General features: G+C 38.6%; 1 protein-coding gene across 5 annotated transcripts in view; it reads left to right on the forward strand.

The window, feature by feature from the left end:
• The first annotated feature begins 302 nt into the window (after positions 1-302).
• Positions 303-23691, forward strand: part of Zdhhc21 (zinc finger DHHC-type palmitoyltransferase 21) — a 55595-nt gene continuing 32206 nt past the window's right edge. The window contains exons 1-6 of one of the 5 annotated variants that reach the window (XM_035439829.1): positions 303-464; positions 5267-5413; positions 10775-10971; positions 12286-12384; positions 17032-17124; positions 20396-20507. In XM_035439829.1, coding sequence (XP_035295720.1) covers positions 10818-10971; positions 12286-12384; positions 17032-17124; positions 20396-20507 — 458 coding nt within the window. In that variant the 5' untranslated portion in view covers positions 303-464; positions 5267-5413; positions 10775-10817. The remainder of the gene's footprint in view (positions 465-5266; positions 5414-10774; positions 10972-12285; positions 12385-17031; positions 17125-20395; positions 20508-23691) is intronic. The other 4 variants (XM_035439831.1, XM_035439830.1, XM_027400203.2 and 1 more) reach the window with 4 other exon arrangements.

Raw genomic sequence — 23691 nt, forward strand, 5'->3', positions numbered from 1 at the left:
GCTGTTGATATCAAATGTTGCAGACTGAATTTTGAAGCAAAGTACCATGGAAATCCATAACTTGTCACTAGGGACAAAGGTCTGTCCCCCTGATAGAAGGATGATGAGAACACTGCTTAAAGCTAAGGGTGCTCTTATGCAGGGAGGGTGTGGGAACACGGGCGGATCTCCTGGGCAGGGCCTGGGCAGCAGGACAGGGAGGCGCAGGTAAACTTAGAGGAAAGCCTGCTAGGCTCAGCGCTGGGCTGCCGAGCGCTTTCAGGTCTTTCGGCCCTCGGCGGCTCCCATCGCAGCTCCGGGGCGCGAAGCGGAGACGGCGGCCGTGCCTCCGCGCGAGCGCGCGGGCATGCCGACACCCACTCGGCCGGTCCCGGCGCCGCGGCTCCCGGAAGCGGAAGGGGAGTGCGGCCCGGCCTGGGCGGCGGAGGCTCGGAGCCGAGCGGAGAACTGCGGAGCGGGCGGCGGTGAGTGTGGGCCGGCGGGCGGTCCTTCACCAGCCGCGGAGCATCCCTCCCGGAGGCCGCGCGCGGCCCCTCCCGGGCCGGGTGAATTGACTGGGGTGGTGAGAGAAATCCACCGAGTTCTCCCCGGGACTCCGGCTTCCTAGCACCTCCGGGGCCCGGGCTGTCGGTGTGGCCGCGCGTTTCATTCATTTCGAGGTCGCTGGTGCGGAGCTGCAGAGGATCCCCTGGAGAAACTGTGCACCTCCATTGACCTTCTCTCTCCTGTCCCTCGGCCACACCGGTGGTTTTGAGAAAATGGCTTTCCGCATGGCAGCACTTTGCACTTGTTACCATTCTCTGTAATCGCTACCTGGACTTAAACTGCAGTGGTCGTTTAAAATTTATGGTCTTTCTCGAGCTGTATTTGGGTCACATTTTAAGATCCCTTATGAGTCAGTGGAAGATGTTTGTATCTTCAGGGCTAAAAGGACCTGGCCGATTATTACTTGAAAATACTGCAGTCTAGCAGTTCATAAAAGTACAGGAGGAAAAAAAAATCAAGGTCATTGTGGGTGGGTCATAAATCATAGTGTAAAATTGCAGCCCAAAATAAGGGCAAATAAGGGTAATTAAGCGTAAGTTTAAAAGGCTTGTCAAATGGGTCCTCCACCCACTGCTAATATGTGCACCCCCGAAAAAAATTCACTACCTACTTTGTGGTAAAAGATAATAATAGCACTTACTATTTGATGACTGCTTAGTGTGTGCCATTCCTAGATGAAAGGGTTTGGTGCAGTATCTCATTAAGTTCTTCCAGCGCTTGAGATTCAAAGATAAAGTTCAGAGGGGTCCTCTGTTTTACCTTAGTTGTGCCCTCTCTCAATAGTAAAGCTTTTGAAGAGGTGTGAAATCAGTTGGAAAGAAAACAAATACGATTTGGAGTTGAGGAAAGAAAAACCAGATTCGCTTTGGTTTCTGTACTATCCAGCTGTGGGGTCATGAGTAGGTCAGGGATCCAGTTTATTTTTTCACCCATATATTTAGGTAGCCAGGCTAAACTTCTCCAAGAAACGTTTTTAAAGCTTTTCCATGTTTATTTTGCAAATGCCATGTTTTTAGTTTAACACCTTTTGGCACGGTGAGGGTACATTTAAATCATCTATCTCATGGGAAAAAAAAAGTAAATACGTTTGTAGTACCAGAACTCCAGAGTTCAATTTGAGTATAAAACAGAATTATACTAGATATCTTCAAATTGGAGATTTCTGTTAATACTTTAGGAGCTATAGCTGGAAGAAATAAAATAGTACATGTTCAAGAGAAACTGATGTCTAGGTATGTTTTGTTTTATTAAGAAAATATAAACACCTAAGTATCTACACATCAGTGTAAGCAGTTAGGATCCAGACAAAGGGAAATCAGTCGATCATAACATTTTTCTTTATTTTCCCACTGACTGATTTCTCTAATTCATAGTGGGTGATTCAGAATCACAATTGGAAACCACCTATATTAGTAAAGAAACAGAACTCTGGGAATGTCCACATGGATCCTATGGAAACTTTTTCAGCATAGGGAAAGAGAAGGCATGTAGACTTTCTTATATTATTTAACAAAATATTAGGGCTTAGACTCAACTTTTCAAATGTTCTAGAAATAGAAGATCACCCATTTACCATCTAGTGGAACAGTCAGTGTATAAATGGCTCTTATTGAAATTGATGTTTGATCTCTCTCCCTGTATATGTGCGCATATATATGTATGCACCTGTATATGCGTGTGTACTTACATGTGTCTAAGTCAGTCAGTGGTAGAGTTCTTGCCTGGGATGAGCAAGGCCCTGGGTTTGATCACTGTCACTGGGAGAAAAGAAAGGAGGATGAAAAGCAAAAATAGAAAGAAACCTCCTTCCTGTCTTGTCAGGATTATGATTTGTTAGTTAAGAGTCCCCAGTAAACTGTACCTTTTGTTTGTTTGTTGTTTTTCAAAACAGGGTTTCTCTGTGTAACTCTGGTGGTCCTGGAACTCGCTCTGTAGACCAGGCTGGCCTCGAACTCACAGAGATCCACCTGCCTCTGCCTCCCGAGTGCTGGGATTAAAGGCGTGCACCGCTCAGCAGCAGGTTTTCATGATTAGGAACATTTACTGCTAGTGAACTTAACTCATACCTGCTTTGGTAAATCCTGCTAAGTGTGGGCAACCTAATCTAGCTTGTTTTTCTTGTCACAGGCTAACTTTGCCCAGTGGCTACTTGAAGGGCTATGGCTTATTCACTCTCCCACTTGGAAGAACATGCCTGGTCAACACTCAGGAAGGACCTTACTTGGCCTCTTCATTTCTGGCTTTTACTTTATCTGCACGTTTTTTCCTGGTGCTATTTTTTGGGGAAGGTTCTTATTGAACCTGCTGCTACCCTACACTGATGTTGCCTTTTGTGTTCTTGTACTCCCAAATTCCTCAGTGAAAATTCCCACAGAACTTTTGTGCGGGCTGAGACAATGTTTAGTAGTCTGTCTTTAGTGGCTCCCATTCTGTCTTCCAAGTTATGTTTTTGTCGGGAGAGTCTATCGCACTGTGTAGCTCTAGCTCAGTGTTGAAGTACGTTATCGTGAGGCCAGTGTACAGAGTAACAAATACATGTGAAGAGCAACAGCTTATGTTCAGGTTTGTTCAAATTCAGTGACTGAAGGCCTCCCACAGAGTGAATTCTTGGCACCACGGGAGGTGCAATGGCAATACACTTGGACACTGCTGCACCCACATGTCTTTCCACCTCTTCTTGGAGAACTGGGTCCCCGAATGCCTTGGTGGGCCGTGTTCACCGGCTTCTGAAGTCAGGTGCTGATTTCCATCCACGCTTCATTCCCTAGTTTGTCATCTTGCTTTGTACTTGAGATTTGGAGTAGGGACTGTTTCAGATCAAACCTGTAGTTTTCTTTTTCTGCTTCAAAATATATCAGGCAGCATGTGGCATGCCTCCTTTCTGCATACTGATAATTCGATACCATGCTAGTGGCAAGACTGCAGGAACTGAAGGGATTTTCCTGACAGCTTGTTTATCTTGTGTGAATGTGTACGTATGCATGTATGTGTAGGTGCACGTTTGCCATGCGAATTTGTGTAGTCAGAGGACAAGGTGCAGGAATTGGTTCTCTTTCCACCATGTGGGTCCCAGAGATTGAACTCAGGTCTTCAGGCTTAATGGCAGGTGCCTTTACCCACTGAGACATCTCATTGGGGTTTATTATGACAAATAATTCCCTGGCTTTGGTATTAAACATAGTAGAAAGTGGATGGCTAAATTTTAGTACAACTTTTAATGTTGGGTTGCAGGGATACTTTTATCTAGTAATTGTGAAAGTTAGAAGCAACACTTACCTTTAATTCACTTTCCTTTCAAGTTACCTTTGGGCAGTGCTGCTTCCTTGCTAGGCAGCTTTTCTCTAAAGTGTGGCATTAATATCACTGTTTTGCAGTGAAGCTTGGAAAGTGAAAAGAGGCTGTGCCACAATTTGACACTAGCTCCTTATGTTTAATGCCCATACTAGAGTTAGGTCTCCTTTGTTGGTAAATACACTATCTGTGATATTTTAGAATTTTTATTAGCTTATTGGCTGATTCCTAGAGTCAGCTAAAGACTGGTATTTTAGTGTTGACTGCTATGATTAACTAATTTTTAGAGTAGAATAAAGTCAAAATAGCCTTATGGGTGTCTTTAAAGATACACTCCTGCAACTTTTTTTTAATTGTGGTGTATTTGAAGTTATTTAATGAGTTATTTATATTCTTAAAGATGTACAATGTTAATGTTCTATGACATATAATGTTCTATAATGTTAACTGTTCTATATACAATTGGGATATTGGTATCCCCTAACTTCTAGATTTAGGGGCTAATACATGTATTCCACAGAGAGTGATGTCTTCCTTGACTTTAAGCCAAGTGCCTGGGATTTGACTCATGGGTGATTATTCTGTACTCTTTCCTAATAATGTGACTAACAGAAAGTGCTAGTCAGAGGAAGCCACCCCAGAGCAGTATTGACTTTGGTAATATTTCAAAATGCACTACATGTAATTCTCAGGTCCCCCCCCAAAAAAACCCCAGAATTCATTTATTTACCATTGAGGGGTAGCAGCTCTTCAAGTTTGTCATAAATACTTGGTCCCCAAGACCAAGGCAAAGGGAAGGAGACCACTTTAAGCTTGGTTAGAGTTAGTGGGGGCAGAGAGATGGCTCAGTGCCCAAGAACACCTGCTGCTTTGCCGGAGGACCTGAGGTTCTTTAACATCAGTACTCTAGGAGATAGTGTATATTTAATGACTTGGTTGAATAAAGAAGTGAATTGGTATTTCCTATGTAGAGCTTTTTGTAATATTACATTTTAACATTTGAACTATAGGAACTCACTTTTGTGGTTGACTGTCAGTGGTTTGGTTACAGGAAGATAAATTTTTTGTTAAAAATTTTAAATGAAACATGGATTTTAAATTTACTCATCATGCTTAGAAACTTCTAGCTTCACATTTTGATCTTTATTATCCTGACTCTTACCAAGTGAGTTCAGAATGCATTGTGACCCTGTGCTTTGTGGCTAAGGAAGTTCAGAAGAGCCCAAATGCAGCACACACGATCATTTGATTTTATGGGAACTGAGTGATTTCATAGAGAGTGCTTCCAGGAATAATGACCATTGGTGCTCCTGGGGGTGGGATCGCCTTATTTCTGATTTGAACACTTTTAGTTATTGGCATTTTCTCAGGATATTTACCTGCTCACTGTCTTTATCTCTGTGAGAAAGTATTGTTGAACTATTCATAGGTACTCACGGAGAACTGTTAATGAAGGGAGGCCCAGATGATGGAATAAGTAACATAAAGAAATAAATAAAAGAATGACTCAAGAAGATACCACTTCTAAATGCAAGTGCCAGAAAAATTACAGCTCATCTCAGTGAATTTGCAAGTGGTAAGTGGGCATTTGATTTTTCGTGGGAAAGTGTTTGCTTTTTTTGACATAGTGTGGCCTTGGAATCTTGTGTTTAGCAGATTGTCCATTTGCTATGAAGAATTAAAGACAATTTAGACTTATTTGACTTTTTTATTTTAAATTTTGATGGAGTGTATTTTCTTAAATAAGACTTTTTTTTCATTAAAACCCTCAGAAATATCTTTTTAAATTATAAATCTTACATGGCTTTATGCAGATCTTTCTGCATTATATTAACAAACTAATTTGAAGTGAGAAATCTCAAACATTTTGTTTATAAGGTCATTGGTGTCTATGCTTTAGGCTATTTCTGTTTTCCAATTGGTTGAGAAGAATTTAGAGTTACCTGCCTTCACTAATAAATTTAGAAGAAAACATAAGTATGTACATAAAACATAAAAGTCGTCTTCCTCACTACTCTGTCAGCCATGTGTTTTGTGGGGTCTAAAGATGTGATGGCCATGTGTTCAGTCTCAATGAGTGAGTATAGTGAGCAAAAGAAAAGAATAAATATCAAGTAGTGAGTAGAGAGAAGCAGCCACTTGACAGAAGAACATCATCAAATTAGGATTTTGCAACATCCAGTAGTGACGAATGACTGAAGTAGCTCCACTTTGATAGCAAACATGGGTGACTTCAAGCCATGGGCTTGCCGAATCAAGCAGAAATGCACTGGGGAAGTTGAGGCAATCAACTGTACTTCCCATGTGAGCTTTCTCTCCATGGATGGTCTGCCCATGGCTGAGCTTCCCATCCCGAGTTAGGTATTTTTACCGTGATGAGCAGTTGTAACCTCTGTTGGAGATGGCTCACTTTCTGCTGTTCTCAGGGACAGTGTTTTTACTTTTAGGCTGTTGTGCAGTTTTCTTCCCTCCTTGTCACAGACTTAGATGGGACAGTCCCTCCTCGGTTTTGGAGGACATATGACATAAACATGCTTGCATCTGAAGTGGGGTGTAAGCCATCTTGCAGAGCCAGCTTCCCAGTGAGCTCAGACAGCACATGAGAGTTGACCCCGTGTACACTGTATCATGATGACCACAGTTAGCAGTTTGGTTAGTTTCCTTTAGGAAACAGTACTGTATGTACAAATCACTTCTATTTTTCCTAACAAAAAAAACTACTATACAAGCTGTCCTGTAACTTGGGCCCCCAAATTTTCACCTTGAAAAATTCAAACAGAAACATAGAAATGAATTTGGAGGTGTAACACATGAATGCCATCACATAGGTTCTATAACTGACGGTCTGAACCTCTGCCCATTTGTCAGTCAACTTTATTGTTATTGTTCTGTTTCAAAGTGAATTGCAGACACCAGGAACCTCACCCTCATACTTGAGTACAGGTTGTTATTAACTGCAGTTCAGGATTGACTTATAGTTTTGGCTTTGTAAAACGACACGAACATAGCACAGAATGCCTCAATTAAATGTACTTTTCCTGAGTTTGAAGAATGTTTGATGAAGCTACAATAAGGTTATAGATGGTACTGGATTTTTATGATTACAAAAAGTGTTGTATCTCTGTATATCCTTGTTGTGTCCACTTTGTACATTTGTGAGTGAGCTTTCATAGCTATTAGAAATAAAACTGCTGGGCTAAAGGCTTTCACAGTTTGATGGGTATGCCAAATTGCCCTCTCAAGAGGACTGTATTCCCTTCCATGCAGGTCAGCAATGTATGGGGTGCTCTTTTCCCTGTGCCTTCTCAACAGGAAAAACTGCCTAGTCACTCCACATTTCCTCAGCAGTAATGACTCCGCATTAGATTTTTTTCTGTTTGTGAGCTGCCTCCTCATGTATTTACTTTGCCTGCCTCTTATCAGTCATACATTATAATATTCTTCCCAGGAATGCCTTGTTTGTAATTTTGTTTTTGGTGTATTTTGAGAGCAGAATCTTAAATTTTTATGTGGTCAGTCAGTATTTGTGGGTCTTGGTTGTGAAGGTCATCCTTCCTCCAAGAGTTTAACATCACTGGCTCTTTTCTTACAGAGTTGGATTTTATTGACCTTTACAAGGAAACAGGTCATTGTCAACTAAATTTTCCCTGGTGGGAAATTGGTAGTAGCATTGGATAGTGAGTTAAATGAAAACAGTAAGCAGAGTGCTGGGGAGACTTCAGACATGAACAGCAAATGATGAATGTATCTCATACTTGGGAAATAGTAAGTAGTAAAACCAGTTTTAGCTAAAGTAGAGAGTCATAGAAAACTGTTTGCAAATATGTGTTTGACTTCATTTCTTGTTAGCTATTTTGGCTAATCCTTATTTTTCTCTAAAATTTTCATTCTAATATTACAATTTTCAGTCATACAGTCATTTTTTCTTTCTTTTTTTTTCTTTTTTTTTTTTTTTTTTGCCTCAATGACTCAAACCTTTTTTTTTTTTTTTTCCCTTTGGTGGTGAACTAAAGGTGCCTGAAATGGCAAGAAAGGAAAGATCGTATACTGTCAGGATAAATTGAACATTGTAAATATTTCCTCAGGGCAGTTTATTACAGTTGAATTGTAATTTATTTAAAAGTAGTCTGTGCTGTAGTAATTTACATCAATATGAAGCTAGTCACTATACTAAAGTATAGTCACCAGATCGCAATCTCCAGTGTTGACAAACCAGTTCATCAACTAGTCACTTCAAAGTTTGATTATGAGCTCATATTTAATATAGGAATTAGCATGTGGGGCTCTCCAGCTAATGAAAGTACATAGCAGATGCTGCTGGTAAGCCTGGCCAGTGCTGTTGAGTTTGGTTGTTGCTCAGAGTGTGTAATAGTTTCTGTCCAGCCATCGGCCACACCTGGTAGCCATCCACACTGGAGTGATCCTGCCACTCTACCCATCACAGGCTCTTGGCTGGAACCAGCTGTGGGTTCTCGGAAGACCACTGTTCTCCCAGCCTACTGTAAGGATCATGTGTCGCTAATTTTTACTAATCAGGTATTTGTTTTCAGTATTTGACAGCGTGTTACTTGTTGAATTTCTCTGGGGTCAGTCTTCTTGGGTATGCTGTTTTAGAGTTTTCCATTTACAGGGAAACAGACCCATCTTAAATGACTTTTGTCATTGTAGTACTTTCTGTTGTGAGGGATTAATCTTTTTTTTGTTTTGTTTTTTTGTTTTTGTTTTTCGAGACAGGGTTTCTCTGTATTGCTTTAGAGCCTGGAGCCTGTCCTGGAACTCACTCTGTAGACCAGGCTGGCTTCTAACTCACAGAGACCTGCTTGCCTCTGCCTCTGGCATTAAAGGCGTGCACCACCAGCGCCCGTCTTGATCTCTTATTAATAGGAAAAATTTGTTGCTTCAAAACTAAAGGAATTAAAAAAACAGAGTTCAAAAGATGAATAGTTGATAATTTTCCTACATGCTTAGCAGATTTGTTTGTTTCCGTTTTGTATGTTAACAAGAGTAGGAATGAGCCAGACAGTACTCTAGCATATGAAATTAATTGTTAATCCTGAGTAGAACCAAAGCATTGAAGGCTGAAAAGGCAAATGAAGTTCATACTATTGAGTATGTTGGGAGGCAGAGCCTCTGTCATTTCTTGTAGCTCTTGATAGTTAATACGAGGGGGGTGTGTGAAAATATTAATAGTAAATTTTAGGCACAAGAGTGTAATAAAGTACAAATCTTACTTAACCCCCATTTGAATACCTTTCCTGTGCATAAGAATAAAGTTCGAGCATTCTAAATGACATCTCTGTTTCCCTCATGATAGAACCTCTCTGTGTTCCCCAGATACTGTCCCTGGGAGGCACTGTGACTTTTGGTGGCAGATTGTGACTCCTCCTGTGATGTTCAGTCATAGTCACCCTGCTCTTGCCTCTCTTTGCAGTACTCTTGCAGTGTTTTTTTTTTTTTTTTTGCTAAGATAACTTTTCATTTTTTAAGGTTGCGCTCAGTTTGTATCTGTTTGGGAAGTGCTGCTTCTTGAATCCTGTTGTAACTAGGCCCCATCTTCTGTGCATTCACTGATGACTTTGTTCACAGATCTGGAACTTATCATAATAAATTAACCCTTTTGAATGACACTTTCCAATTGGACTTGTTTATTTAAGACAGTGCTTCTCAACCTTCCTAATGCTGCCAACTTTACTTCCTCTTACGGTGACCCCAACCATAAAATTATTTTCATAGCTGCTTCGTAACTTTAATTTTCTACTGCTATGAATTTTAATGTAAATATTTTTGGAGATAGAGGTTTGCCAAAGGGGTCACAACCCATAGATTGAGAACAACTGATTTAAGATCATGCCTTATTAATAGTTGTATCTACAATGTATAGGAAACCACTGGTACAAGTACATGTACTGCGCTAGCAGTCATCTTGATGATGCACAGGGATGATGTTGAGCCTTGTGAGGAATTATTCAGTGGACCTGGAATGGGATCTGGGAATCTGTCTTCTTTTTTTTTTTTTTTTTTTTTTTTTTTTTTTTAGGCTCCCTAAATGATTCTGATTTGCTGAAAGTTTGAGGATGACTGGCCTGATTTATTATTTACCATTATAATTTATGTCAGAGATGCCCCAAGACTGTTACAGTAAACTATTATTTAACCTTTGTAAGTTGTTCCTACTACAGTATGGATATATTTTAGGTCACTTGATGGACATCACTTCTGATTGAAATTTTAGCTCAGTTGGAGACTTATGGGGGATCTGTTGCTGATTGTTAACTCTTAACTGAATGAAAGTCCCATTTAAACAGGAGTCTTCTTTCGTTGATAGTAATGAGATTAGTTGGGCTTCATCCCATAAATTTTAATCATTTTAACTGTTTGTAACTTTCACTTAGTGTTAGCATTTTAAAATGATTTATAAACTTTTTCATTGTGGTTTTAAGTACACATACAGTCTTTATGTTTACATTTGCATATACCCACAAAATACTACCCAGATTAAGGTACAGAATGTTTTTGGCCCTTTAGAGGTTCAAATTCCTTTCCGGATAGAACATACCCCTTTCACTGTAAGAAAACCAGATTTAGAGTCTGTGATGTTAGCCTCTTGGTTAAAGTGCCAAGACTTTTGTACATGTCTTTTGGTGGAATATTCACTCTTTTCTCTTGTGTCTAAATATAGCATTTGTAGTTAAGATTTAAAAAAAAAGTATCTTCATTTGAGCAGATCATGCCAATTTTCACTTTTAATAGTGATGATTTATAATGGATAATTAAAATTAAATTATTTGAAGATTTTAGTGAACTTTCTCTTTGTTCCCCTAAATTCTTATTGAGACCTCAGTATACAAAGGAAATTCAGTAAATGTAGTTTCCAGAGATGCAGTTTTTCATTGAGTAATTTTTCCATGGTAGTAACCTTCCCTTTTCTCTCTCTTAGGATTGTCTTCCTGTGGGTTGGCAGGCAGTTCTAGGACTGCAGAATGGGGCTTCGGATTCACTTTGTTGTTGACCCACATGGTTGGTGCTGCATGGGTTTGATTGTCTTTGTCTGGTTATACAATATTGTTTTAATTCCCAAAATTGTCCTCTTTCCTCACTATGAAGAAGGACATATTCCAGGCATTTTAATAATAAGTAAGTTTCTAAGTCTTATTACCTTATATAAAGATTTTTTTCTCATTGTGAATGTTTTGATGTACAGCGGCGTCTCCGTGATTTGAATATCTATTTCAGTAGTACTGCTAACCTCTTAATTAAATTGCAGTTGTACAAGACAATAGTTTTTTGGACTTGCAGAGTTAAGATACTACATCTACATTCATTTCCCTCTGGGAAGTATCTGAAGACTATTTTGTTCAAGAGAAAATCCTGACAACAGTTCTATTTCTGTTTTGTATTTAACTGCAGACATGGGAGATGATTGATTGATTGATTGATTGATATTTTGAAACAGGGCTTCCCTCTGTAATCTAGGATGGCTTCAGAGTTGCCATTTTTCTGCTGCCTTCTTCATGCTGGAGTCCCAGGCATGCATCATTGTGCCTGGTTTGAAATTGGAGATATTATAGGGAAGGGGATGAGATATATTACTGGTAGATGAGAATTTCATGGTCCTAAAAATGACTCATGAGATCATCCATCATGTCTATAGCATCCCCTCATTTTGATATCATAAGAACTATAAAAGAAATTGTAATTCCTATTGTACATGTTGTAAGACTAATGTATATTGCTAGATATGATCATGTATCCAGTGGTCCTAGCACTCAGAAGACTGAAGCAGGAAAATGGTGACTTCTAGGCCAGCCTGAGCTCTGTAGTAAGATGTACATCAAACACACCTACACTACAGTCACACACACATTCAGTGAGCACTGTTTCCTTTTTATGTGTTCAGTATGTTGGCTTTTTATTTCCTTACAAAAGGCCCATGTTTTAACTTAAAATGTGTAATTATAATGACTGAATCTCAGTTGCTCCTTAATGTTATTTTTATGGTTACTTTAACATTCAAATGTTTCTAATTCTTCATTTTTGAAGTACATCTCTTAAGATACATCAAAGGAGGCAATTGAATATCACTAATTTAGAATAATTTTAAAGATAGAGTTGATGAAAGGTTAAATGTAGAATACTTTTTAAATGCTGTCTTGATTCTTTTAAATGAGTCCATTCATTTATTTATCATTATCGAGGGCCACTGTATGAAAGAATCTAATTTATTTTAAGTTTATCAGTTATTTTAGAAAATCATATTTAAATTGGTGTAGTGTCATCTTGGCAGGGCTATTTGATGAGTAAAATAAATGCTCTTTGTTTTAATATCTAGTCTGTTTATAAAGTTATCCTGATGGGGTTGGTTAAAATGCATTTTTTAAACTTTGTGCTTGTTGATAAAACATTTTAAAGGGTAAATGACTAATTGCTCTATTTAATTTCATATTACAGTATTCTATGGCATTTCTATATTTTGTCTGGTTGCCTTAGTGAGGGCCTCCTTAACTGATCCTGGGAGACTTCCTGAAAACCCCAAGATCCCACATGCAGGTAGGTTTCTCTTTAGGTTAATCCACTTTGCTGATGCTAGAATTATTATGTTTATTAACACATCTTATTACTTTTAATATATGGTTTATGTAAATCACTTGAACCCACTTTGAAGTCTTTGCTAACATGTCTGCCTCAATTGCAAGACCCCTCCCACTGCCTCCTTTTGTGGCTCTTCTTTTCTCCTCACTCCTGAGATCCATATATATTCTGAACATATAGGTTCTTTCACCTTCTGTGTGTGGTTGTGAACTGTATCTTTAGTCTCCAGAAGAGTCTTCCACATACAACAAATAAATATCTGATAAATGAAACAAAATAGCTGAGAAACAGGATTTTCACCATGTGATATTGTTAGGTTGCTTATAGCAAATATTTTCAGTGTTATAAACACTATTTCCTGACTTCTGTAGCTTCTAACAACTTGATGAAAAATGGAAAACTTTTGATTCTGATACCAATTAAAGATAATTTTTATTATTCTGTTGCCAGATAACCATTTATACCACAAAAATGAAAATGAATTGTTTATTTTGTTATATATCAGATATAATAGAAGCTCACTTTTATCTCTCTCTCTTGAGCTCATTTTACTATGTCTATGTTAACTTTTCGAGTTCTGTACTTTCCTATATATTTTTGTAGTCTATTTTGGAGGCAGAGCATTTTCTATAGTAATTTAGTGGTTTCCAAATTTGTACTTTCAAATTACCTGGGGAGCTTTAAAAAAAAATCTCAGTGTTCAGGCCACAACCTGTATTAGTTAAATCAGAATACTTGGACACTGATACAGGTGTGAGTTTATTGAAAGATTCCTCATGGTTTCAATGTGTAACTGAGTATGGGAACCAAAGTAGCAATTCCATGTGAAATGAGATTTGACAAGTCACCACACAAAGCCCCCCAGATGTCCTGATTCTTGTTTTCTGAGACCTGCCATTCAGAACCTTACTTGATGCACAGATTGAGATTTACATTGGTATTTGTGTAGCTGTAGCACTGTATAGAATATGTAGATTTTGTTCACTTAGAGCAGTAGCAGTGTGGTCTCTTAGAAGTTGCATTTGTTTGGGGGTGAGAACAGATAGGGTGGTACTTTGTAATCCTTTTCCTCCCAGGCAGTGTAGCTGAAAGATGCCTATATTATATTCATATGCTGCTGCTTCAAACTGAAGTCCAGTAGCCCCAGAACAAAGAAACAGGCCCTTTATAACTCTGGACTGGCTTCTGAGAAGTTAAACACTTCTGTTTGCAGTGTTTAAACACTCAAATATCTATAGGCTCCTGACATAGATAGTCCATAAAAGGCGTCAAGGGAGTAGCCATGATTCAACTATTGTGAAATTGTTACACAGTTAAATTGCTAGATCTTAAAATTTTAGAAGAGAAAAATAGGCACATTGCTAAGTTTTTGTCATTATAATGAAATACCCAAGGCAGGCAAGTTTTGTGAAGAAAAGATTTATTTAGCACACATTGACATGGGAAGGCTTCCTTATTCTCCATTAAACATTAACTCCCTCCAGAACCTCTTCCAGAATTTCCCATAAGGCCCTGCTTACAGTATTCTAGGCTTTTCTAGTGTGTTCTCCCAAACTCTTCCAGAAGCCTGGTTCTAAAACCAGCTGCACATTCTCAGTAGAGTTATTGTAACAGTCCTACCCTGGAATCCAGTTCTCTGTGTAGTTTTGTGTCACTGTAGTAAAGTAACCCAGGCAGACTACTGATGGAGAAGAGAGTCATTGAACCCATAGTCTAGAGATACGGGGGTGGGATGGGGGGTGGTATCTACACTGGCTCAGCTCTGGTTGAGCACTCTTTGTGTCACATCTTTATGGATAGCAGTGGCAGAGATACTTGCAAGAACAATCAATCACATTTCAGAACAGAGAGCTAGAGGTTCATGAGAACTTGCTCTAGGAGGTTAGTACCCTTTTGAGGTCAGCCCCACCACAGTGCAGGCCTGCCTTTCTCAGAGTCTGTCAGCGTTACCATTTCCTGTTTGCAACCAAACTCTTAATACACAGGCCTTTTCAATCAAACCTCATCCAAGCATGAACATCAGGGAATCTCAATTTCTATATGAGTTTTTATTATTAAAAAAATAAGTCTAGTTGAGGAGGATCTGGAGTTTGAGCCCAGCGTGAAGTACATGGTAACACATACACTCAAACACTCTCTCAAAGAACCATCCAAACAAGCCAACAAATCCACTACCAATAAAGCTCTAAATTCAGACTCTTAACACTAGGGGGAAAAAAACCAATAACAAATAAGTTAATTAAAAAATAAGTCATTAAGTAATGAACACTTGAACACTAAACAAATATGTTTTTACAGACTCTCTCTCTCTCTCTCTCTGTGTGTGTGTGTATGTGTATGTGTATGTGTATGTGTATGTGTATGCACATGCTAGCATCTTGCATACGTCCATACATATGTGCACCACAGACCAGAAGAAGGCATTAGATTCTCTGAAACTGGGTGCTGGGAACTGAATCATAGTTCTCTGCAGGGTAGAAGGTGCTGTTAATCACTCAGCCATCTCGCCAGCCCCATAAAGAATATCATAGTGTCTGTGAGCTGACTTAAGTCCGTATATAAAACCACTGCATTGTCATTTTATCTTTATAGATGTTCATAGAGGACATCAGGGAATCTTGCTGACTTAGGGGGATTCACATTTTGTTTTGTCTTACTTGATGGTGGCAGCTTTCTTCCTAAGAGACCAAAGAACTTCTTCATTACCCAATTAAACAAATGAACACACTGTTTTTATTACATTTTATTGTTTTTCAAAGTCTCATATCACATAATTCTTATGATAATTGAGTCGGATGAACGAGGTAGGAATGTGATTGGCCTAGGTCAGACCTGGAACTGTCACTGTCATCTTTTTAACAATGTGTGTATACGGATTAAATTTTTTCTTTTGTCATTCACCTTTACTATAATCTTTATGGGAGGATTGGAGTTGTCATGTACTTTTGGCACTGGTTATCTGATGTATTTGTAAGTATGCTTTTTAACTTAGTAAAAGTTGCGAAATTAACATAGGAAAATAATACAGCATGACAGATATTGAAAATATAGTCATGGTTTTTTTAGAAAAATCTTGACGGTTTGACAGTTTCATATAATTGGATTGATTCTTCAGAAAAATAAACTTAAAGCCATAATACTTACAAGTTATCAACCATTTTTTATTGAATCACCTAGAACTATTTTATATACAGTTTCTTCCTTCCTTCCTTCCTTCCTTCCTTCCTTCCTTCCTTCCTTCCTTTCTCTTTCTCTGTCTCTCTCTTAAAAAAGAAAGAAAGAGAGAGAGAGAGCTGAATAGGTGTGCATTTGCAGACACATATGTGCTGCAGTGTGTATGTAGAGGGCAGAGGACAACTTTTGAGATTCATTTCTTACTGAATAAGATATTGAATGATAATAACCTGCTTTATTGAAGCATTGAAGCAGGGTGTCCTGTTTCTGCGGCTGCATGGAGTATTCCAGACTAGCTAGCCTCTGCCTCTCATCTAGATGTTGGTCTTTTTTTAAAGAATACCTTTAGCTGGGGCTAGAGAGATGGCTCAGAGGTTAAGAGCACTGGCTGCTCTTCCAGAGGTCCTGAGTTCAATTCCCAGCAACTACATGGTGGCTCACAACCATCCGTAATGAGATCTGGTGCCCTCTTCTGGCGTGCAGGCATACATGGAGGCAGAATGTTGTATGTGTAATAAATAAATAAAATTTTAAAAAAGAATACCTTTAGCATATATGTGATCCATTAAATATGAGGCAAAGTTAAGCACAAGGGAGAAGGTACTTGGAATTTGATTTTAAACTCTTTAAGCATGTAGATGTAATAGTCAAATGAGGTTATTATACATGTATATTATTAAAATCATTCACATGTATATTTGAAATAACAAGTATAACAGTAACCTAACTTACAAATATCACTATCACTTTCATATTTCATGGAATAATCTTATTTGAGCTCTTGAAAAATTGCTTTGTTGAGGGTAATTGACCTGTCATATAGTTCATTCATTGAAAGTGTCCAGTTTACATGTGGCCCTCTTCATAGTCTGCTTTAGGACACTCTCACGCCACTACTGAAAGAACATGCTGTATTATTTTAAAATAGAAGAGTTTAAAACACTTTGCTTTGTAATACAGAATCACAAGTGTTGTTGGTTTTTACAGTAAAGGAATAGACTTGCGTGCTCTGCATGCTGGAGCTTGCTAGTCTGCTAGCCTGGGCCCCAGCTTCTTAAACTGTGGGTCCTGTAACTGAATGTGGGGGTCAGCAAAACTGGAGCTAAAGTAAAAATGATGCCAACTTAATTTTAACTCAAATGATGAATGTGAGGTGCCTCTGGTAGCACTTGCTTGCACTGAGTGGTGGGTAATGTCACTGAGTTCTGCACAGCCTTCCCCTAGTAAATGCCGCCTGCAACACCTAGGATCAGAGTCATGGTTATTGTATTATTATATGTATGAACTGTAGGGGTTTTTTGATTGTACATACAAAGTTTTCACAAGGACTTAATATTTTCCTATCTCATTTCTCTGTGTGCATGTATCAAATGAACATATCTTTGGATTTATCGTCCTGGAATGTTGAATATTAAATATTGCTGTTTGAAGAGATGGGTGAGGTGATACATGCCTGTAACCTTACTACTCAGGAGGCAGAAGCAGAGGAATCACCCACAGATTCAAGCCAGCGTGGTCTACATAGTGAGTTTCAGGCAAGCCAGGGTTAAATAGCAAGATGTTTCAAGAAAAAAATATATATTTTTTGCTTAAATTTCTGACTTGAGTTTTATTTAAAAAATTGTTAAATGACTTTTGGCTTGGGATTATAACAGAATGTTCAATAATTTCTGAAATGGCTTTAGAAGTTCATATGCCATTTTGTGCTATGTATTTATACACAGTGTTCTCAGCACTGAAGATTATAAAATCAGCGTATCAATCAACTGCAAAACATTTAAAAGCTTTCTGTCTTGTAGTTATCAAATATTCATCAAAGCTTTCTTTCTTTATGTGAAAACAAAGAGGCACAGTATTATTGGTATGAAATTCTTTAAATGTCAATATCATGTGTAAACCAAATAATTGCTTTAAAACAATTTGTGATTCATCAAAAAAGTTTGCTTTGTAAACTTACTTGCCTATATAACTGGGATTGTATAAAAACTCCTCCAGTGAGAAGGAGTTACAGGTGGGGTAAGTTAAGAGTCCTGATTTGGGCAGCAGAGTTCCTCTCCCCTCCAGAAACAGGCCTTTATATGTGGAACAATGTATCGATTCCCAGTAGACTGTTATATGCTAATTCATCAGAGAATAAAAACGTATTTGTGTTTTAAAGGACTGATTTGGAAAGTTTTTATAATATCTTTTTGTAGAAATTGGCCCACTGTGAAGAATCTCCCTCTGTCTGCTTGCTTTGTGTGAATTGCCAGTGTCAGGTTTAGATGTTTGCTGTTGAGTGCAGCTGGGACCTGGGCTGGAGCCACTATTCAGGAGTTTCCATCCTGTGTGCAGTAGCGAGGCTAGCTCGATGTGATCCGCTGCAATGTTGTATCTCTCATATGTTTCCATTAAAAAAGGAACTGTAAGAGGTGATTTTTAAGGTAGTTAATTTGATTCAGATTTTCCTTTAATTACCTGTTGCTTTCAAAATTTCTACAGCAGTTTCCCTCAGACATTTCTATTAAGATTGAGGTATGCTGATCTAGTCCCAGCCATTAAACCAAAGTAATAGAATTTAAAAAGGGCATCCTTTTAGAAAATTGAACACTATTGTCACCTTTTTAAAAAAATAAATTTGTATTTAAATTAAAAACAGTCTTATTTTACATACCAATCCCAGTTCCCTCATCTCGCTGGCCTCCCATGCCTCCCACCAACTTCCTCATCCACTCCCCAGGGAGGGTAAGGCCTCCCATGGGGGAATCATCAAAGTCTGTCAAATATTTGGGGCAGGACCTACACACACACACACACACACACACACACACACACACCCTTCCTTCCTTTCCCCTCCATGTATCTAGGCTGAGAGAGTTTCCCTCCATAGGGAATGGGCTCCCAAAACTCATCTGTGTACTAGGATAAATACTGGTTCCACTGCCAGAGGCCCCATAGACTGCCAGTGCCTCCCAACTGACACTCACATTCAGGGAGCCTGGTTCAGTCTTATGCTGGTTCCCCAGCTGTCTGGCTGGGGTCCGTGAGCTCCCACTTGGTCAGGGCAGCTGTTTCTGTGGGTTTCCCCAGCATTGTCTTGACCTCTTTGCCCATCACCTTCTCTCTCTACAACTGGATTCCAGGAGTTGGGCTCAGTGTTTAGCTGTGGGTGTCTGCTTCTGCTTCCATCAGCTGCTGGATGAAGGCTCTAGGATGGCATATAAGGTGGTCATCAATCTCATTATAGGGGAAGGAGATTTAAGGTAGCCTCTCCACTATTGCTCAGATTCTTAGCTGGGGTCATCCCTGTGTCTACCTGGACCTTTCCCTAGTGCCAGGTTTCTTGTTAAGTTCATGGTGGCTCCTCTATCAAGGTGTCTCTTTCCTTGCTCTCCTTCTCTGTTCTTCCCCCACCTGGGCCTTCCTGACCCCTCATGTTCTCCTCTTCCCCATCTCCCATCCTCTTACTCCTGTCCCTTCCCCTCCCACAGTGTCATCTTCTTTTAGAAACATTTAGAATCTCTTTTATAAATTTTAACTTTCCTATTTGAGTAGGGATTTAGTGATTCCCACTGTATACAAGGGCCACACTATATAGGATGATGTCACTCTGAGAACTGTGATGTCTGTCCATCGACTGTAAGATTATGAAGATAGTAGTGCTATCTTTTGATAGCTGAAATTTTAAGAATTTTATAATGGTAAAGTTTCATTTTAGTAACCGCAAGGAATATGCATCTCATATAAGGAAGCAGTTATTTTATCAAAAGATGAATTAATAGTTTTTATGGATGTGATTAGAACTATTTGTAATGAAAACAAAGCCCCTTTCCTCTTTACTTCTGCACACTTATAATGGTACACTATTTTCCTGAAGCCCAGAGGAAATTACTAACTGGGAAATAGGCAAAAGCTGATTCCAGTACTAGTGAAGCTGTGGCAGGACTATTGGCAGTTCAGAGCCTGCCTGGTTTGCATAGTGGTAAGACCCTGTCTCATGAAAACAAAACTCATCTTTTTACTTGCATTTAATACTAATGGTTTTTCTAACCTCCACTTCTCTATTGGGTGCCTTCTAAATCGAATATGACCACCAACCTGCTCCTAATACACATGCTCAAAATTAATTTATTAATATTAAAAAATTAGAGGCTTTAAGCCGGGCGTTGGTAGGGCACACCTTTAATCCCACCACTTGGGAGGCAGAGGCAGGCAGATCTCTGTGAGTTCGAGACCAGCCTGGTCTACAAGAGCTAGTTCCAGGACAGCCTCCAAAGCCACAGAGAAACCCTGTCTCAAAGAAAGATGCTTTAGAGACATATTTATAAGATTGGTTTCAACTGAAAGTAAGACTCAGTATTTTTTCTTCTTTAGTGCTCTCAGCTAAAAAAAAAAAAAAAAAAAAAAAAAATGTGTAAATTAACTGACTTAAATAAAATTCTAGTGTTTTGGTTGTGTTTAGGGTTTTATAAGATTTTGCTTACACTCATGATTTTTTTCAGAACCATGCTGTCTGTCCTTTACTTTGAAATAATGGTATCTTTTTTGTAATGTTAAAATAGAAACATTTAAAAACACAGAACGTATATAGTGGCATTTATGCCAAAGGTGCTTGACTACTTTGGAGACTCAGAAAAAAAGAGAAATGTCTTGGAGAAATGAGTTCAAGACTCCCCGTGGGATTTAGTAGCAGTTGCTCAGTCTCAGCATCACTTGCTGTTGTTACTGAGTCTCAGCATCACTTGCTGTTGTTACTGAGTCTCAGCATCTTAGCATCACTTTTGTGCCTTCTTCCTAAATGGTCTGTTCTTTTCAGAACGGGAGCTGTGGGAGCTATGCAACAAGTGTAATTTGATGAGGCCAAAGCGCTCCCATCACTGCAGCCGCTGTGGCCACTGTGTAAGGAGGATGGACCACCACTGTCCTTGGTAAGTAGGTGATCGTCAGTGCTTACAGACAGCAGCAGGACTGCTGGTGAAATTTATCCTACATCTGAGTATGTTGGTACACATCTGTAATCCCAACACTCAGGAGCTGAGGCAGGAGTATTACTTAATGAAAATAAAAATGAATAATCTGAGAACCATTCAGTTTTAAGCAAAAATAACACTTCAGTCATTCCATTAAATGTTGTTTAATAAAAATGGATCTTGCAAGTCCCAGAGTAAATTATCTGTAGAGATTTATCTTTTCTAACAAGACATATAAGCAGAAAACTTCAAAATTAACACATACCCAAAAATACAGAAGGATAAGGTGTTCATATCCAATGGATCAATGCGTGCAGAGCATTTGGTACATTGTCAGCTGTGTGGAAGCACGTACCTAACAGCTGTTTCTCTTACTGGGGGTTCTAAGCCACAGTGACCACTGCTTCCTTACTTGTTGAGGAACACTTTTCAGATAGCTCCCTTCCATTCCTTATGCCTTTTATAGTATTTTCTCTTTAGACATTGTTAACATTTTGTGCATGTTGGATATATGTAAGTGCTAATTAGCTGTTTCTGTGGAACTGACAATATTTTTGGTCAATAGGGGGCTCTGTTGTAATATTTAAAGACATTCTGTTTAAAAGTAGATTAAAAAAAAACCCAAAACCCAAATGCTCTGTGAATCTATTGTATTTCATTTCAAAGCTGTCACAGAAATCTTTGAGCAAGATACTATATTTAATTCTGCTTCTCTAACATTGGATCTTGTTTAAATATTTAAATTGCTATAGAACTTTATAAATTGATATAACACTTTATATATGTATGTTTGTATACACATGCATCTACATATATATGAAGTTAACTATATAATAGCCCTCTTTAACTTAAAGAAAGTTTATTTAACTGCAGTTGGCTAAAGAAGACACTTCATTTTTGTCTGATGATGCTAATCAATTTCACTTACCTTATTTATGATAACTTTATTATGGTAACTTTTCCTTATCTATTACTGACATTTTGATAGCATTACTAATTAGCAAACTTTTAGTTTAAATTTTTTTTTAACTGTGAACTGTTTATTTAAATAGATTTCCAGAGACTAAAAAAACAGAAGAGCATTTTAAATAAAAGCACTTCAGGTTTAAAATTGTTTAAGTCTTCTATAGGATACTGTTTACTATGACATACAGTGTTCAAAAAGTGTGCTTCACATTTTAAATAGATCAGTTCTCAATTAATTTTCTAAACATCAGTGGTATAACCACAATTATAGTACATGAAAAAATACTATGTGAATTCTGCATTCAGATGAGTGATAATCACACTGAAAATTCATAACACTTTTTTTTGTATTAGTTTTCCTGATCAACTAAAAAGATAGTAAATATTCATGCTTTAGTTAGGAGTTAATGCTTCCTTACAGGAAAATGCCATAATTTAAAGTTTAAAAAAATCATCTGGGCTATGTGCCTGTTAATACTCATATTTTTAAGAGGTAAAGACTAGCTTGTTGGTGAAGAAATGACGCACCCTTTAACTTGAAGCATGATGTTGAGATATTTCTGTCCCTAGGCTTCTTGCTTCTGGTGTCTGTTTCAGGGTATTGGTGGGAGGAGAGGGGAGTAGAAAGAAATTGGAGATTAGTAAGGAAGGTTGACAGATCTAGGCTTGTAGATTTCTTAGGTTGAATTTCCTACATAGCTCTGCTGCTGTCCAAATGAGTGTGCCCACAGTATTAATTTGAAACAGGGGTTCTTAAAGTTCTCAAAACTGTAGCATTTTAACAACTTCAGAGTCAATGGTGAGCTCTCAGATGCCTCAAGGTCTTTCTTTTTGTCTCTGACATTCTTTCTAAATAGTTGAAACACAGAGCATTAGAGTGCTCTGTGCCTGTCAGGGCTCCTTAGATGCTGTCTCAGAGCCTGCTAAGGAGAGGAGGGGTGGTGTTAGGGAATATTATTTTAAGATGTTACTTTTGTTATGATACATTTGTTTAACTCTATGAAGTGATTCTTTGCCTGTCTAAAACACCTGATGGTCTAATAAAGAGCTGAGCAGCCAATAGTGAGGCAAGAGCAATGATAGGTGGGCTGGCAAAGGAGAGCCAGGAAAAGGAAGAGCAATGGAAGAGCAACAGAGAAAAGAGGGGAGGAGGGCATCAGGGACCAGCCACCCAGCCAGCCACGGGCATAAGAGTGAAAGTAAGATATACAGAAGTAAAAAAGGGAAAAAGCCCAGAGGCAAAAGGTAGATATGATAATTTAAGTTAAGGGAAGCTGGCTAGAAACAGGCTAAGCTAAGGCTGGACATTCATAACTAAGAATAAGCCACCGTGTGTGAGTTACTTGGGAGTTGGGTAGTGGGTCCCCCCAAAAGTAAAACATCACACTACAGGTGGAGCAGCAACAGCTGAGAGCCTTTTCTGGCCTGAGTGAGCAACTTTTCCTAAAGCCTCTCTTGAAGATAACAAAGCTTTGAATTGTTCTGTTTACCAAGTATGTGTCCTGTAGCCTAAGATAAACCCCCACAGGATTTCAGCTCAGTTCTGTTTGATTTTTAAAAACAATGCAAAAGTATACATCTTAAAAGGCACAAATTGAACTTGATACACACACACACAAATATAAATGTATTTACACACATACACACACATTCTCCCCCCTCCCCACTTTGTGAAAATATAGTCCTATTTTGAAAGGAAAACATAGAATTTTGAGAAAAATTGTTTTGTATTGGAATTTTAAATTAGATTTTTCTATGGAATCTTAAAATATACTAATTTTCTAACAATAGAACACTCCTTTTAAATCAGCCTTGGCCGTTTATGATTATAGCATCATCATCTTCTGAGTTAGACTCTACTGTTATTTTGGCAGAGAGGACATGTAAGTGGTCTTGAATACATTTTTTATTTTCAGCAGCCAAGGATAAATTTTTTTATAAAGTAAAAATATAAAAGGAAAATTGTGTGCCTTGCAGTTCTATTCAGGTAGCAAGTTTGAGTTGTTTTTCCTGTAGTACTCAAATTGCTCTCATCTGCTAGGATGCTTTACAGAGGGTGAGAATGCCAGGGACAGGTTCTCCTTGTCCTCTTGGTCTCATTCTCTCCTAACCAAGTAGCCTTTGGCCAGTGGCCTAAATGCTGTGTTCCTCTTCCCTTGTTGACAGCCAGTGTCTG

The sequence above is a fragment of the Cricetulus griseus genome, chromosome 2 (assembly GCF_003668045.3).
Source record: "Cricetulus griseus strain 17A/GY chromosome 2, alternate assembly CriGri-PICRH-1.0, whole genome shotgun sequence".
NCBI classification, from domain to species: Eukaryota; Metazoa; Chordata; class Mammalia; order Rodentia; family Cricetidae; genus Cricetulus; species Cricetulus griseus.